At 47.4% G+C, this 14,267-nt stretch overlaps 1 protein-coding gene across 2 annotated transcripts in view; it reads left to right on the forward strand.

Annotated features, from left to right (window-relative positions):
* The window catches only part of SORL1 (sortilin related receptor 1), a 47,165-nt gene extending 33,160 nt beyond the window's left edge, over positions 1-14,005 (forward strand). For both annotated transcript variants that reach the window (XM_079326555.1, XM_079326554.1), the window contains exons 32-48: positions 197-346; positions 704-832; positions 2,230-2,356; positions 2,889-3,058; positions 3,293-3,405; positions 3,673-3,777; positions 4,695-4,767; positions 5,863-5,945; positions 6,188-6,284; positions 6,848-7,032; positions 8,355-8,474; positions 8,556-8,720; positions 9,451-9,625; positions 10,002-10,108; positions 10,992-11,184; positions 11,298-11,510; positions 12,668-14,005. In XM_079326555.1, coding sequence (XP_079182681.1) covers positions 197-346; positions 704-832; positions 2,230-2,356; positions 2,889-3,058; positions 3,293-3,405; positions 3,673-3,777; positions 4,695-4,767; positions 5,863-5,945; positions 6,188-6,284; positions 6,848-7,032; positions 8,355-8,474; positions 8,556-8,720; positions 9,451-9,625; positions 10,002-10,108; positions 10,992-11,184; positions 11,298-11,510; positions 12,668-12,735 — 2,273 coding nt within the window. In that variant the 3' untranslated portion in view covers positions 12,736-14,005. The remainder of the gene's footprint in view (positions 1-196; positions 347-703; positions 833-2,229; positions 2,357-2,888; positions 3,059-3,292; positions 3,406-3,672; positions 3,778-4,694; positions 4,768-5,862; positions 5,946-6,187; positions 6,285-6,847; positions 7,033-8,354; positions 8,475-8,555; positions 8,721-9,450; positions 9,626-10,001; positions 10,109-10,991; positions 11,185-11,297; positions 11,511-12,667) is intronic.
* Positions 14,006-14,267: the final 262 nt, after the last annotated feature.

Here is a 14,267-nt window from a genome sequence, read left to right on the forward strand (position 1 = left end):
AGCTGGGACAGTGCTCCAGAGCAGGACATCCCCTTTTCCAGCCCCCTGCAGCCAGCAGAGAGGATGGTTTAGGTTTCATCATCCCCTCCACCTGCTGGATGGAAGGCGATTGCCATCTAGTGGAGCCGGGACCTGGGGACAGCAGCGGGTCCCTGCTGGTGGCAGTGCCAGCCTGGCCGTGTCTCTGTGTGTGCAGGACCCAACGTGACAGCCACGTCCCCAGCCCTGCCAGGGCGCTGCAGCCGCTTCGAGTTCCAGTGCCAGCAGCTGCACAAGTGCATTCCCAACTGGAAGAGGTGTGATGGAGTGAGGGACTGCCAGGATGGCACGGACGAGAGGAGCTGCCGTGAGTGTGGGCAGGGGACATGGCCCCACCTCCATCCTTCCCTTGGGAAGCCTCTGAGGAGGTTTTGTTTGCTGGAAATCCCTGTAGGAAAAGTCCTTTATAGAAAACAGAAATCCTCTACAAAAAAAAAAACCCAAAACAACAAAATTATAAAAAGCCCAAGCTGTGCTGTTCCCATTAGAAGTCCAGTTGTTTTTCATGGGATAAGCTCCAGGTTCTTCTGAACCAGAAGGAGACAACCCAGTGTCTGACACATCAGCCTGAGCTCCATCCCTGACATGCAGCCACCTGCAAACATTCCAGGGCTGCTGAGGGAACTTCCCTGCCTCAAGTCCTGAGGTGCTCTGCCTTTTTCAGCTACTCCAAGCAGCCTGTCGTGCCCCAGTGGTTTCAGGTGTGAGGATGGGGAGGCCTGCATCCTGCTGACAGAGCGCTGTGATGGGTACCTGGACTGCTCAGACAGCAGTGATGAGAGGAACTGCACAGGTAAGCAGCAGCCTCTGCCATCCCTCACTCCCTGTCAGCACACAGAGCTGCATGTGTGACCTTTCCCTCCTCACATCCTTGATTTATCTGCCTCTGCTCACTTGTCCAAGCTACCTCCTCACCCATTTATCACCAGCTGGGACAAACTTCTCAGCAGCTTCTACACTGACAATTTGTCTTCCAGCAGCCTCAGACACAGGGGGGAAAAAAAAATTAGGATGGATAGGAGCAAAGCTGTCTATTTTACACAGCCCACAGGTGAAGCAAGAGTCTCCTGCTCTGCCCTGCTTTGCAAGGTGACCCTGGGGGATGTGGCATGTGCCCTGCTGCCATCCCTGGCTGTCCCATGCTGGCCCTTGGTGGCCCTGGGGGGGCAGAGGGACAGAGCCCACCCTGGGCTGATAACAGTGATTGATCACTGCCTCTGGCCATGAGCTTCAGCTGCTTCCCCATGAACTGGGGAGGGCTGGGCATCAATCAGGTTTAGTTCTTTAATTAAATATTGATTGGGAGAGGCTGGCAGGTTCAGGGGAGGGGGAAGGAGCTGCTGAGGTGCACAACTCCACCAAAGGAAAACCATCTCTCTTCCCTTGGAAAAACTGTCTTGCCATGCCTTCCATGGACCCACGTGCCTGCTGGTTTTAATTCCAGCTGTTCAGGGAAAGCAAAACAGCAGCAAATTGACTCTGCTCTGCTTGGTTTCTGTTCAGCACCAAAGCTGAGCCAAGCCACAACAGTGGGATTTGGTTTCCAACATACAGAGAGAGCAGGGAATGGCCTGGTGGGAGCAGGGCACGGATTTGGGGCATTTCAGATCAGCACCTGCCATGCCCAGCTCTGCCAGGGCTGGGTTCCAGGGTGCTTTTATCCCCTGAATGCCTCTGGGAAGGTCAGGCAGTGATTCAGCTGCAGAGCTCGAGTCAAGGCAAGTCCCAACCTTGAATTACCAGCCTTTGCTTGGGTCCTGCTGCTGAACACATAAGGGAAAATGCACAAAGAAAGGCCCTGGGTGGTGACAGGGACAGCACAGACTGATCACACCAGGAGAAAAGTGGCTCTGAGCAGTTTGCACTCACACACGTCCCAAATTTCCAGCATTTCATCAACAGCCACACTTTATTTTTCCTTAGGGGGAAGGGGATGCTTGTCTGATGCAGCATGGAGACATTTTGGGTAGAACTAAGAGCAGCAGGGGTAAATCCCTGCTCTGAGCTGCCCTCTGTGAGCCCAGTCTCCACTGATCAACCACACATCTCATTTAAATGGTGCAGACATCCCTTCATCAGAGCTGTTTCCACCTCCCCTGCTGTTGGTGTCACAAACAGAAGTCCTGTGTCTCTCCTGGGCACAGGGTTTGTTTCCCTGCAGTAAATGAACCTTTCCCATTCTCTGCTCAGATGACACAATCGTGTACAAAGTCCAGAATCTGCAGTGGACAGCTGATTTCTCTGGTGATGTCACCCTGACTTGGGCTCGGCCAAAAAGGATGTCCTCGACCTCCTGTGTCTACAACATCTACTACAGGTACATCATCCCTCCCCTGCTGCTGTGTCAGGTAAAGAGGACAAGCATGGGCACAGGTGTGCCTGTATTTGCTGCAGAGAACCACACAGAACCAGGCCTGAAACATTCAGAGCTCCTTAATCAAATTCTGCCTGGAAAATCTAATATTAGATTTAGTAGCAAAAGAGATACAAAATAGGTGCACCCAGAGGGCATTTGTGACAAACTGCATTGGCTTCTTCCTTGACTATTTACTCAGAGAGTAAAGTTGTCATAGTCATTTTTTTTCCCACTTTGGGTTTGTCTTTCTGGAACCATTAACAGCAAGAACAAAGATAATAAATTCGAGCACAAAAGAAAAGCTCAGGAGCTTATAAGTCACCAAGCCATGCTTAGTTCAGGCTTTCCAATGGCATATTTTCAAGATTGATGGTGTGGCTTTACCAAAACGAGCAGCAACCTTTTGAAATGGCTCCATTTTTTTGGGACAAATCTTTATGCCCTGTGCTAAAAATGCCCATCCTGACTGGAGGTGCATGGCTCTATCCCTCAGGATGGTCGGCGAGAGCATCTGGAAGGTCTTGGAGACCCACAGCAACAAAACCAACAGCGTTTTGAAGGTCCTCAAGCCCGACTGCACCTACCAGGTGAAGGTGCAGGTGCAGTGTCTGAGCCGGGTCTACAACACCAACGACTTCATCACACTGAGAGCACCCGAAGGATGTAAGCAGAGCTGCTGCTCCCAAGCATGGCAGATTTCTGCTGCTTGGGGCTAAAACAGGGAGAGATCCCTGCCATGAACAAAAAGGGTTTTGCCATGGGGTTGGGAGTTGTGCTGGACTGGCAGGCAGGGCTGTCCAACACTTTGTGGTGGTTTTTTAAAGAGGTGCTGCTTTTCTCTGCATTCTCTGGGCACATCACTGTGACTGTCACTCGTATTTCTCTTTCTCTCACTAGTGCCAGATGCTCCCCTCAACCTTCAGCTGTCCCTGAAGAAGGAAGCTGAGGGTGTGGTGATGTGCTGGTGGAGTCCCCCTGTGAATGCCCACGGCCTCATCCGGGAATTCATCGTGAGTCCTGCTGGGGCTGAGCCCAGCTCGGGGCATGGGGACAGCAGCACACAGCCAGCTGCATGGGGTGGGCTTGGCAGGGGATATTTTGGGGAGAAAATCTGCTGGGAACACCAGGCAAGTTAGGAGAAGGAATTCTGCAGGCTGTAGGCAGCAGCACAGCCCTTGAGTTCTTAATTTCTCCATTCTTTCTGCTGATATTTTGTCTCAGAGGGACCTGCTGATCTGGTACTTTTGACCCCTCATGCCTTGTTTTGGTGCTCCTAGGTGGAATACAGCAGCAGTGGATCCAAGGAGTGGACATCCCTCAGAACCACCAAGAACTACACAGAGATCAAGGACTTGCAGGTCAACACTCTCTACACAGTCAGGGTGAGTATTTCCAAAGCTCTCAGAGTATTTCCAAAGCTCTCTCTGTTAAGCTCTCATTTCTGAGTGGCCCAATTCCTGCACAGCTAAGAACTTGCAAAAAAACCCACTTTGTTAAAAAAACATCTTGTTAAATCCCTGCCCTTTAATGCCAACCCACACCAGGGGCTTGGCATTTGCACTGCTAATGTCTATAGTTCCAAGGCCCTTGATTTGCTCCTTTGTCCCAGAAGGCCAGGCTGGATTACAAAATCCTCCCTGCTCATTGCCCATTCCAATGTCACTGCAATTGCACTGGATGTGGGCCAGAGATAAATTTGGTCCTTGGTGTATCAGTGGGAAAAGAAGCAGATCTGCCTGTGGGGAATGTCTGCACAGGGGAGAGGCTGGGTAATTATAGACAGAAGTAATAAGAATAGGAAATGAAAGTCTGGGAAATGTGTGCTTTGCCATTGTCCATTCTCCTGTGTTCTGGGGGAAGTTCACTGCCAGGGGGGATAAACCTCTTCCTCCAAATCTGTGTTATTCTCACAGCTGGTGGGAGGCTTTCCTCCCATGGTCTTCCTTCCCAATATAATCAGTGCCCAAATAAATTTTTGGAAGTTCACTCAGGGTTTGCATGTGGCTCTCACCTACTTTATGCCCATGGGGTCCCAAGCTCCTTATCTCGATGGACTCCCCAAAGATCTCATAGAGAGCAGTTATCTGCAGAGAGGCTGCACCTCCCTCCCCTAAATTCCTTTAATTGACTTCCAGCAGCAGCTTTATCTCTGCATTAAGCATTTTATTGCCGGGTAATTAAGCCATTGTTTGCTTGCAAGTCCTTTTCCCAAGAGCCCTGCCAGGTCTGTAACCTTGCTCCAACCTCCTCCTCTGTTTGCACTGTACAATGTTGCTCATGTTCCCTCTGCTTTCCAAAGGTTGCTGCAGTGACCAGCAGAGGGGTGGGGAACTGGAGTGAATCCAAATCCATCACCACCATCAAAGGCAAAGGTAAATGATGTTGTTTGGGCCAGCTCAGGGGAGGTGACAAAAAGCATCAGCCTGAAACAGCAGCAGCAGCACCCAGAGCCACCTCCCTGCCCTTTATTCTCCCTCCTGAACCTTTCACACTGCTCAACAGCTTTGCTGATAGAAGTGACCTGTAAAAAGTGACTTTTTCACTCATTCTGAGCTGTCTGGAGGGGTCACTGAGTCTTCCTCTGAGCCCTGTGGCACAGGGGATGGATGTGCAGCCCTGGAACTGAGCAGGACCTGTCCCCTCTCCCCCAGGCTGCAGATCCCCTCAGGCTTTTGTGGGCCAAATCCTGCCTCCAGATAGACAAGAAATTACCAACTCTATCACTCCCACTCTAAAAGGATCCTGGCTCATCCTTCTCCCTCTTGGCTCACAATTATTGTGGCTCCTCCTGCAGGTTTAGAGTGTAAAAAACAACCACAGCACCCAAGAACTATCCCAATATCAGTCTCACAGCAGATAAATTCAAACAACACAGTAAATAATTACCTTCCCAACCTGTTTTTTTTTTTTTTTTTCAAGAAAAGCCTTTTGAAGTCGTTTGTATTCATGCCAAGTTTTCCACCCAAACTTATGTCCCTGTGTCACACTTGTCTGCTGATTTGTCAGATGAAAGAAGGGGAAGAAAACCCCAGGCTACTCCAAGTGCAGGATTCAGATAATGTGAATTACCTGATGGTTAGAAAAACAGAGGTAAAAGAACAGAAACAGCTTTGACTTCAGGTTTTGCACGAGTTTGGCACCGACAGCTCCTGACCCCCCTCAGCAGCTCCCAGGAGCTGTTACCTGGGATAGGAGCTCACCCTACTGAGCTCAGAGGGAAATCCCTTTGCTCAGACCCCTCCAGTTCCAGCCTGCACTGAGCAAAGCACAGATAAAGCAGATTTAAAGTGCTGGACTTAAAAAATTGTCAGTGTCTTCTCTGAGGTGGACATTTCTTAGCCAAGGCTGGGGCGTCCTGTTCTTGGAGCTGGGTGTTACACAAAAAGCTGCATTTTATCTGTCTCCATTCAATAAATATTTTTATTTCTTTGTGCTGTACTAACAGGTCTTTTCTCTCTTTTCTCCAGTCATTCCTCCCCCTGTCATCCACATTGAGAGCTACAGTGAGGACTCCATAAGTTTCAGCCTAAAAATGACCACGAATATCAAGGTGAGAGTTTTTCCCTTTCCATCTGAGCTGGGTAAATGGTGAATAAGTGGCTGGGAGAAGCTGTCACCCACTGAAGCATTGCAATTACCAGCTGGTTCACGCCAAATCATTTCTTCCTGCTCCCAAACTGCCCCGGGGCTCTTAACTGGGATGGAAAATACAATGCAAAGACTGTCAGGGGTCTGACAGTAACCCTGTGTGCATCAGCTCAGCTGATGGCTCTGTGTCCTTGGCCTTGACAGGTCAGTGGCTACGTGGTCAACATCTACTGGACATTTGATACCCACAGGCAGGAAAAAAGGACTCTGGTCATAGAAGGAGAAAAGTCTGTCCAAAAAGGTAAATTCTGCTCAAAATATCAAAATATTTTCTTTGGTCAACACCAAACAGAAGGATTTATAAGAGGTTATATGATTTTTTTGTTTGTTTGTTTTGCAACTAGTAGTTTTTGCTAAAACAATTCTGTTTAAATATGGACAGGAAAAAACACAAATTCTCTGTTTTCAGAACCTGGAGATTTCAAGCAGATTTGGGATTTATCCCCAGAGCTGCACTAGTCCTTTCTCATCACATGGGGTTTTGTTTGTTGTTCCATTTCTAATCTGCCAAAGGGAGCAGAAACAGAACAAGGATTTCTTGGGCTTGCATACAGCACATATCCCTATTAATCCCATTTCTAGTTTGGGAAAATCAGTGTGGATGTGGGAAATCATCAGGCACAGGAAAACACAGGCTGGGTTGGATTCCAGAGCCTCAGGTGGTTCTGTATAAAGGAAATTACTGCAAAGTCATGGAAGCACAGCCCAGGAGAGGCAGGCTGCTGTCTGTTTGCTGATGCTGACCCTTCCCTCGTGCTCCCACCCTGCCCTCACCTAACAGTGCCCCTTTCTCTTCTTGCTCAGTGGCCAATTTGACAGCACACACCCCCTATGAAATTTCTGCCTGGGCTAAGACGGAGCTGGGTGACAGCCCTCTGTCTTTTGTGCATGTGGTGACCAGTGGCACAAGACCTGTGTCCCCAAGCCTCAAGGCCAAGGCCATCAACCAGACAGCTGTGGAATGCAGCTGGACCGGCCCCAGGAATGTGGTAAGGCAGCAATCCTTCCCTCCCCAGCCACCCTGGGCTCTAGCTCAGAGCAGCACACAAAACCCCAAAAATCAGGATCATTTGGTTGGATTGAATTCCAAGGCCCTGAAAATTTGGGGGATAATGAGGAAAAGAACCTCCTGCCTTTTAAATAGGAGTAAAGAAAGGCTTCTTGTCTGCTTGTTGCACAGACAGCACAATGCTCCAGCAGCCTTGGAATCACCTGCTGTTACCTGAGCTGGGCTCAGGGCTTTTGGGTTGGGAGTTCAGAGGCAAGTGAGGAGATTGAACTTGGGCAAGACAGAGGGAAAAGCAGGAAAAGGGGTTTTTGCTTCATGCTCCTAAAAAGTGGCAGCCAGTGTGTCCTGGTTTGAAGGACCAATAAAGGCAGAAGCTTCTCTTTGAAATGCAGAATAGAAACCCCCTTCCTCCAAATTATTGTTATAATTTTGAAATTAAGGGGCACTCAAGCAAAGATAGGAGAATTAGGAATAACAGTTCTTTACTAAGAAAATAAAAATAGAAATGCAGTATTACAAAGAACAATCCCAAACACTGCCAGAGTCAGAATCCAAGCTGACACCTGTCAGTCAGTCAGGGTGGTGGCAGCAGTCCCATTCAATGGTGGCTGCATCCTCCTGCAGTGGCAGATGTGGTTCAGCTGGAGCAGTGCTCCTGGAGAAGGTGCAGTTTTCCTCTGAAGCTCCAGGGATGATGTGGAAAGGTCTGGCTTTCCTCTGGAATCCAGTGGAAAGAAGGTACCTTGGTGTCCAAAATGTCAGTTTTTATCTGGGTAGGAAAGGCTTGGCTCCTCCCCTGGGTAGAGCATCTCCCAGTGGGATGATGGAATTTTATCAGTCATGCACTGGGACTCACTGGCCAGGAACAGGAGATATCTCCTGGAGGGAGGATGGGCTGTGGGAAGATAAAGATGATTGCCCCAGCTGGTTTAAAGATGGCCCATTAGCAGGTAATGTGTGCCAGGAGATAAAGATCACTGCCACACCCAGTTTTAAACAATGTCCCATTAACAGGAGATATCTCCCACAGTGATAAGGATCACTGCCACACTCAGTTTTTAACAATGGCCCATTAACAGGTGATACCTCCTGGATGAAGGGTGGGTCATGGGAAAGATAAAGATGATTGCTCCAGCTGGTTTAAAGATGGCTCATTAGCAGATAATATATGGCATGGAGATAAGGGTCACTGCCCCACCCGGCTGCAGCAGATGGGGACAGAATACACATTTCTGGCCTCATCAACCCAACACAGTGGATGCTCTGACCCATGCCAAACCCTGCTCTGCTCTCCCTCCTCAGGTCTACGGCATCTTCTATGCCACGTCCTTCCTGGAGCTGTACAGGAGCCCCCACAACAGCACCACCAGCGCCCACAACATCACGGTGCTGGTGCAGCGCGACGAGCAGTACCTGTTCCTGGTGGGCTCCGCTCCTCCCTGCCCCTCTACCCGCCCAGAGCTCCTCCAGCACACTCCCCTGACCTCTGTGCCTCCCTCCCAGGTGCGGGTGATGTCTCCCTACCAAGGGCCCCCGTCGGACTCGGTGGTGGTGAAGATGATCCCCGATAACCGGCTGCCCCCGCGGCACCTGCACGCCGTGCGCACCGGCAAGACCTTCGCTGTCATCAAGTGGGAATCGCCCTACGACTCCCCTGACCAGGACATGGTAACGCCTCACTGAGCTTCCTCCTGTCCCTGTGCACGCCAAATCCTGCCTCAGAGACAGCCTCGCCTTCCTTCTGCTGGAGGAAGCCTGACATCAGCTCTATGCTCCATAAAATCATCTTCATTCCTCCCTACCAACCATTAGCTCAGGACTGTAACATTTAAAAACAGCCAGGTCTGGGATATCTGATGCACTTGGCTTGTGTCAAAACACCTTTCTGGGCTTAGGTTCTGCCCAAGAGGGCAAGGCTGGGCTGGGGCACTGCCTCCTGCCCCAACAAAGCCTTGCTCTGTTCTCTGCCACGCTGGAATACACTCACGTCTCGCTCCACTGAAGGCCAGTCATTTTCTCAGCAATATTTCCCCTCCCATTCTGCTCCAGAGACTTTAACAGCAAAGGTTTGGAGGTATAAACCTTCCCAGCAGAGTTGGAAACTCTGACTGGGCAGGGGTTTGCATGGCACCCTTGTAATTCACAGAAAAATACAAGCTGAGGTTTTCCTCCTGCTCTCATCTGTTGTACTAACTTCATTTTCTGTATCAGTAAATGCTGATTTTGAGCAGAGATCCAGAGAAACACTTGGAGTTTTGCTTTCCAGGCTTTCTGTAAAGCTCAGCTTTGGTTTAAAGCAAATTTCACCCGCCCCTTCTAATGTCCTGCCACTTTTAGCTGAAATTCTGCAGGAAAATGAGATTTTTTTTTTTTTTCTATCCATTTCCTCCCCCTTCAGCTCTATGCCGTGGCAGTTAAAGATTTGGTGAGGAAAACAGATAAAATCTACAAAGTGAAGAGCCGGAACAGCACGGTGGAGTACACCATAAAGAAACTGGAGCCAGGAGGGAAATACCACGTGATTGTCCAGCTGGGAAACATGAGCAAGGAATCCAGCATGAAGATCAACACAGGTGAGGGACACACCACCCATACCTGTTCCTGCAGCTCTTGGTTCTCTCTCACAGCCAAAGCCCAATTTTGGGAGGCCTGCCAGGGGAGGTGATGACACCTCCAAATATGAAAATATCCAGTGTTTTCCTCCTGATAAATGGAGATGGGAAAGACACCAGTTTGGCTGTGGACACATCATCAAATACCATTACAGCCCTAGCACTGAACAATTCCTCCCAGCTTCCACCCCACAGCCTCCTCCCCTCCAGCACATCCCTTTTCCAAGCAGAGTATTGTTCTGATCCCTAAAAAACCCCACTAATTTTCAGCAGTGACTGCATTCCTGTAAGAGGAAAATGCCACCAGTGCCACAACCTCATTTTTTCCCATTTGCAGTCCCTCTGTCTGCACCGGACGCCTTAAAAATCATCACTGAAAATGACCATATTCTGCTTTTCTGGAAGAGTTTGGCATTGAAGGAAAGTAATTTCAATGAAAGCCGGGTGAGTTCTGCTGTGCCTCCTGCCCTGCAGAAAATCCTGGGGCAGAGTCATGCAAGGCTCCTTTCACAGGCTCTGAAATCCATCCTGTCCTTGGTGAGCCCTCTAGAAAAGCTCACTAAAATTCCTGTCATGGCTGAGGCTCTGAAGCTGATAGATGCAATCAGTCACCTTTTAGGAACTTAATTACCCTGCTAGAAAAGGACAAGTGTCCCTTGTGTGAAAGGAGTGGGAATAGGACACTGCCCTGCCATGCCAGGAACTCTGAAAGTTGTCATTATTCAGACTTGGATAGAAAATCTGTGAAATGTTGTCTGGCAGAGCATGGGCAGGTAGAAAAATGCACCAAAAACATCCTCATCCTGCTGGACTCTGTGCTTGGGTGATCTGGGGAGGGTGCTAAGGACAGACTGGACCAGACAAACCAAACCAAAGTAATTTAGGGTAGAAAAGATCTCCAAGATTGGATCTGATCCTCACCTTGACACCAGCCCAGAGCTCTGAGTGCCACATCCACCTGTTTCTTGAACACCCACAGGGATGGGGAATCCAAACTTCCCTGGGCAGCCCTTCCAAAGTTTAACAACCCTTTTAGTGCAGAAATCCTTCCTGATGTCCAACCTGAGCCTCCCCTGGCACAGCCTGAGGCCATGTCCTCTGACCCTGTCACTTGGGAGAGGAGAAATCTCTCCTCCCTGAGCTGGCCAAGGTCAGTGCACACCAGCAGGGGCTCCTGAGGAGGCTCCCCATTGCTCCCTCCCAGCTGACAGCCCACCAGAACTCCTCAAAGCCAGATGCAGGTGGAAAACCAAAATTTCAAAGCCTTTTTGAAAGGAGCAGACCCGCCCTTTGCAGCCGAGTGATGTGGGGTTTGTATTTCCCTCAGGGCTACGAGATCCACATGTTTGACAGCTTGATGAACATCACAGCCTACCTGGGCAACACCACAGAGAACTTCTTCAAGGTGTCCAACCTGAAGATGGGCCACAACTACTCGTTCAGCGTGCAGGCTCGCTGCCTGTACGGGGGCCAGATGTGCGGGGAGCCAGCCACGCTTCTCTACGACGAGCTGGGAACGGGTCAGTCCCTATTTTCTCCTCATCCTCCTTCAAAAAATACTCAGGGAAGGCTCATAAATTCTTCAGGGAAGTGCTGTTGGTACAAACAGCTCTTTGTGTGCCTCCCTCACCAGGTTCAGACTCCTCTGCTGCTCAGTCCGACCGAGGCACGGACGTGGCTGCCATCGTGGTGCCCGTGCTGTTCCTGCTGCTGGTGACCCTGGGCATTGGATTTGTGGTGCTCTACATGAGGCACAGGAGGCTCCAGAACAGCTTCACTGCCTTTGCCAACAGCCACTACAGCTCCCGCCTGGGCTCGGCCATCTTCTCCTCGGGGGATGATCTGGGTACGGGGCCCTGGGGGCGTTTGGGGACAGTGCTGGGGGGGTGATGGCAGGGCAAGAATTCATCCTTTGTCATGGTTTGGGTCACTTTGCCATCACAATCTCTATGGATTTGATTGAAGAGTACAAATAATGGACTTAGGGTGTCGTTAAACTTGGAAAAAAAAACTTCATGAAGTTCAACCACCAAAAGTTTTCCTAACTTAAAAGTGCATTGAGGATGTGAAATCAGGGCAAGAATTAATTCTTTATCATGGTTTGGGCCACTCTGGCATCACAATCTCTGTGCATTTGGCCTAAGAGTACAAATCATGGAACTGTGGAATCATTAAAGCTGGAATAGATCTTCAAGACCATGAAGTTCAACCACCAAAAGTTTTCCTAACCAAATATTTTTATCATATTAAACTCCTCTTTCCAATGCAAATCACTTAAAAACTCATTGAGGATGTGAAATCAGGGCAAGAATGAATTCTTTATCATGGTTTGGGCCACTTTGGAATCACAATTTCTGTGGATTTGGCCTAAGAATACAGATCATGGAATTATGGCATCATTAAAGTTGAAATAGATCTTCAAGACCATCAAGTTCAACCACCAAAAGTTTTCCCAGCCAAACATTTTTTTTATCAAATTAAACCTCTCCTTCTGATGCAAATCACTTAAAAACTCATTGAGGTTGTGAAATCAGGGCAAGAATTAATTCTTTATCATGGTTTGGGTCACTTTGGAATCACAATCTCTGTGGATTTGGTCTCAGAGTACAAATCACAGAATCATGGAGTCAAAGTTGGGATAGATCTTCAAGATCAAGTCCAACTGCCAAAAGCTTTCCCGACCAAATATTTTTATCAAATTAAACCTCTCCTTCCCCTGCAAATCACTTAAAAACTCATTGAAGATGTGAAATCAGGTCAAGAATTAATTATTTTATCATAGTTTGTGGCACTCTGGCATCACAATCTCTATAGATTTGATCTAAGAATACAAATCACAGAATTATGGAGTTACTAAACTTCAAGATCATCAAGTCCAATCACCAAAAGTTTTCCCAACCAATATTTCAACAAATTAAACCCCTCCTTCCATACAAATAATTTAAAGACAGAGTATAAAGTGCTGAGGGCTCCCTAAATCTCTCTTTTGGGTTTGTTCTGCAGGGGATGAGGACGATGAAGCCCCAATGATAACTGGATTTTCAGATGACGTCCCCATGGTCATCGCCTGAAGCGCATTTCTGACTGTACAAAACCAAATGGTGTAAATATTTTATTTGATAAAAATAGTTGATTGTTTATTTTAAAAATGCACTTTGAGTTGCAATATGTTATTTTTATATGGGCCAAAAAAAGAAGAAAAAAATAATAATAATTTTAAGAATACACTTTGTAGTAATCAACTGTGAATTGCAGACTAGGTTGGTTGAGTAACAAATTGCTTTGATTTAACATTAATTTAGTCTTACAAGGCTATGCTTGCTGGGCATGCTTTTAAGTCTGTGAGATATTTTCCGTTGACTAAATTGGCTACTCATTTTATTTTTCTAAGACAAGAAAAAATTTATTTAAAAAAAAAATAAATTCAGGAGATTATATATGTAGAGAGAGAGATAATATAGTCTCTGAAGGTTTTGCTTTTACTTTAGGACAAAAAAAAAAATCCTTTGGACTTTGTTTTATATGAAAGTATTTTTGTTGTGTTAATTTATTGGGAAATCTGCTGTGGAACAGATTTCCAGAGTCGTCAGACATTGTACACATTCTTGTGTAGAACATGTGCCACTTTATCTTGCAAGGCAGTCGTATCTTGGCATCCCCATCATTGTCCTTGCCATGATAATAAAAACCCTCATTTTCACATATTTTTGCTCCCTTTTAAAGACCCAATCTTTGAGCAACCTTAAGGTACAGCAGCACGTTTATTTTAGGGGTGACTTTTAGCTTCCTGCTGCTGTGGGAAGTTAAAAACATCCCCACACTAAGATCTGCTGCCCAAACCCCTCCTGCTGCTGCCCCTGCCCATCACATGGGGCTTAATTAATCTGGAGCTTACAACCACCACATCACTGAAACAAAAAAAATTGCCACTTGCACCTTAAAATCCATTTCCCAGGTATTTTTAGGATACTCCCTCAGATGCCAGCACGGTGGTGGGACAGAAGGGGGAGCCTCCAGTGTGTGCAAATCCAGATTTTCTACACTCACACAGAGCAATAATTACTGAAAATTTAAAATAATTTGGCCCACAGCAGGGGATTTGATGCTCCCTCATCGGAATTTCCTAAAAGCAGCTGTAGTTTTACCTACAGCTTTAGAATTAATATAAATATACACACACACATATACATGTTATTTTCTCATCTTACATTCCCAGCAGACACAATACTGGCTGCAGAGCCAAATGCAAAAAGTCTGCTTGCCACTGTTTGGAGCTTTGATTTTTGTGACAGCAAAATGTGAATTTCACCAAAAAAAAAAAAAAAAAAAGAAAAAAAATAAGTGAACCTCACCACTACCTGCCAAGCCAGGAGCATGTCAGGGGAGGATTTTCAGGGCTCTCCCCTGGCCCTGCTCAATATATGCAAAACTTCTCACCAGGAAATACAGCACACTGTCTTGTCACACTGTTTTTGTGAAAAAACAAAGGTATTTTTGCTGTGTAAATGAAGTTATAATTGCAGTCTTCCTACAGATGAAATGAGAGAGGCCAACTATGTTTTGATACGCGACTGATCCGTTTAATTTCACAATAGAAAAATAT

Source organism: Erithacus rubecula, assembly GCF_903797595.1.
Source record: "Erithacus rubecula genome assembly, chromosome: 25".
Classification (NCBI taxonomy): Eukaryota; Metazoa; Chordata; class Aves; order Passeriformes; family Muscicapidae; genus Erithacus; species Erithacus rubecula.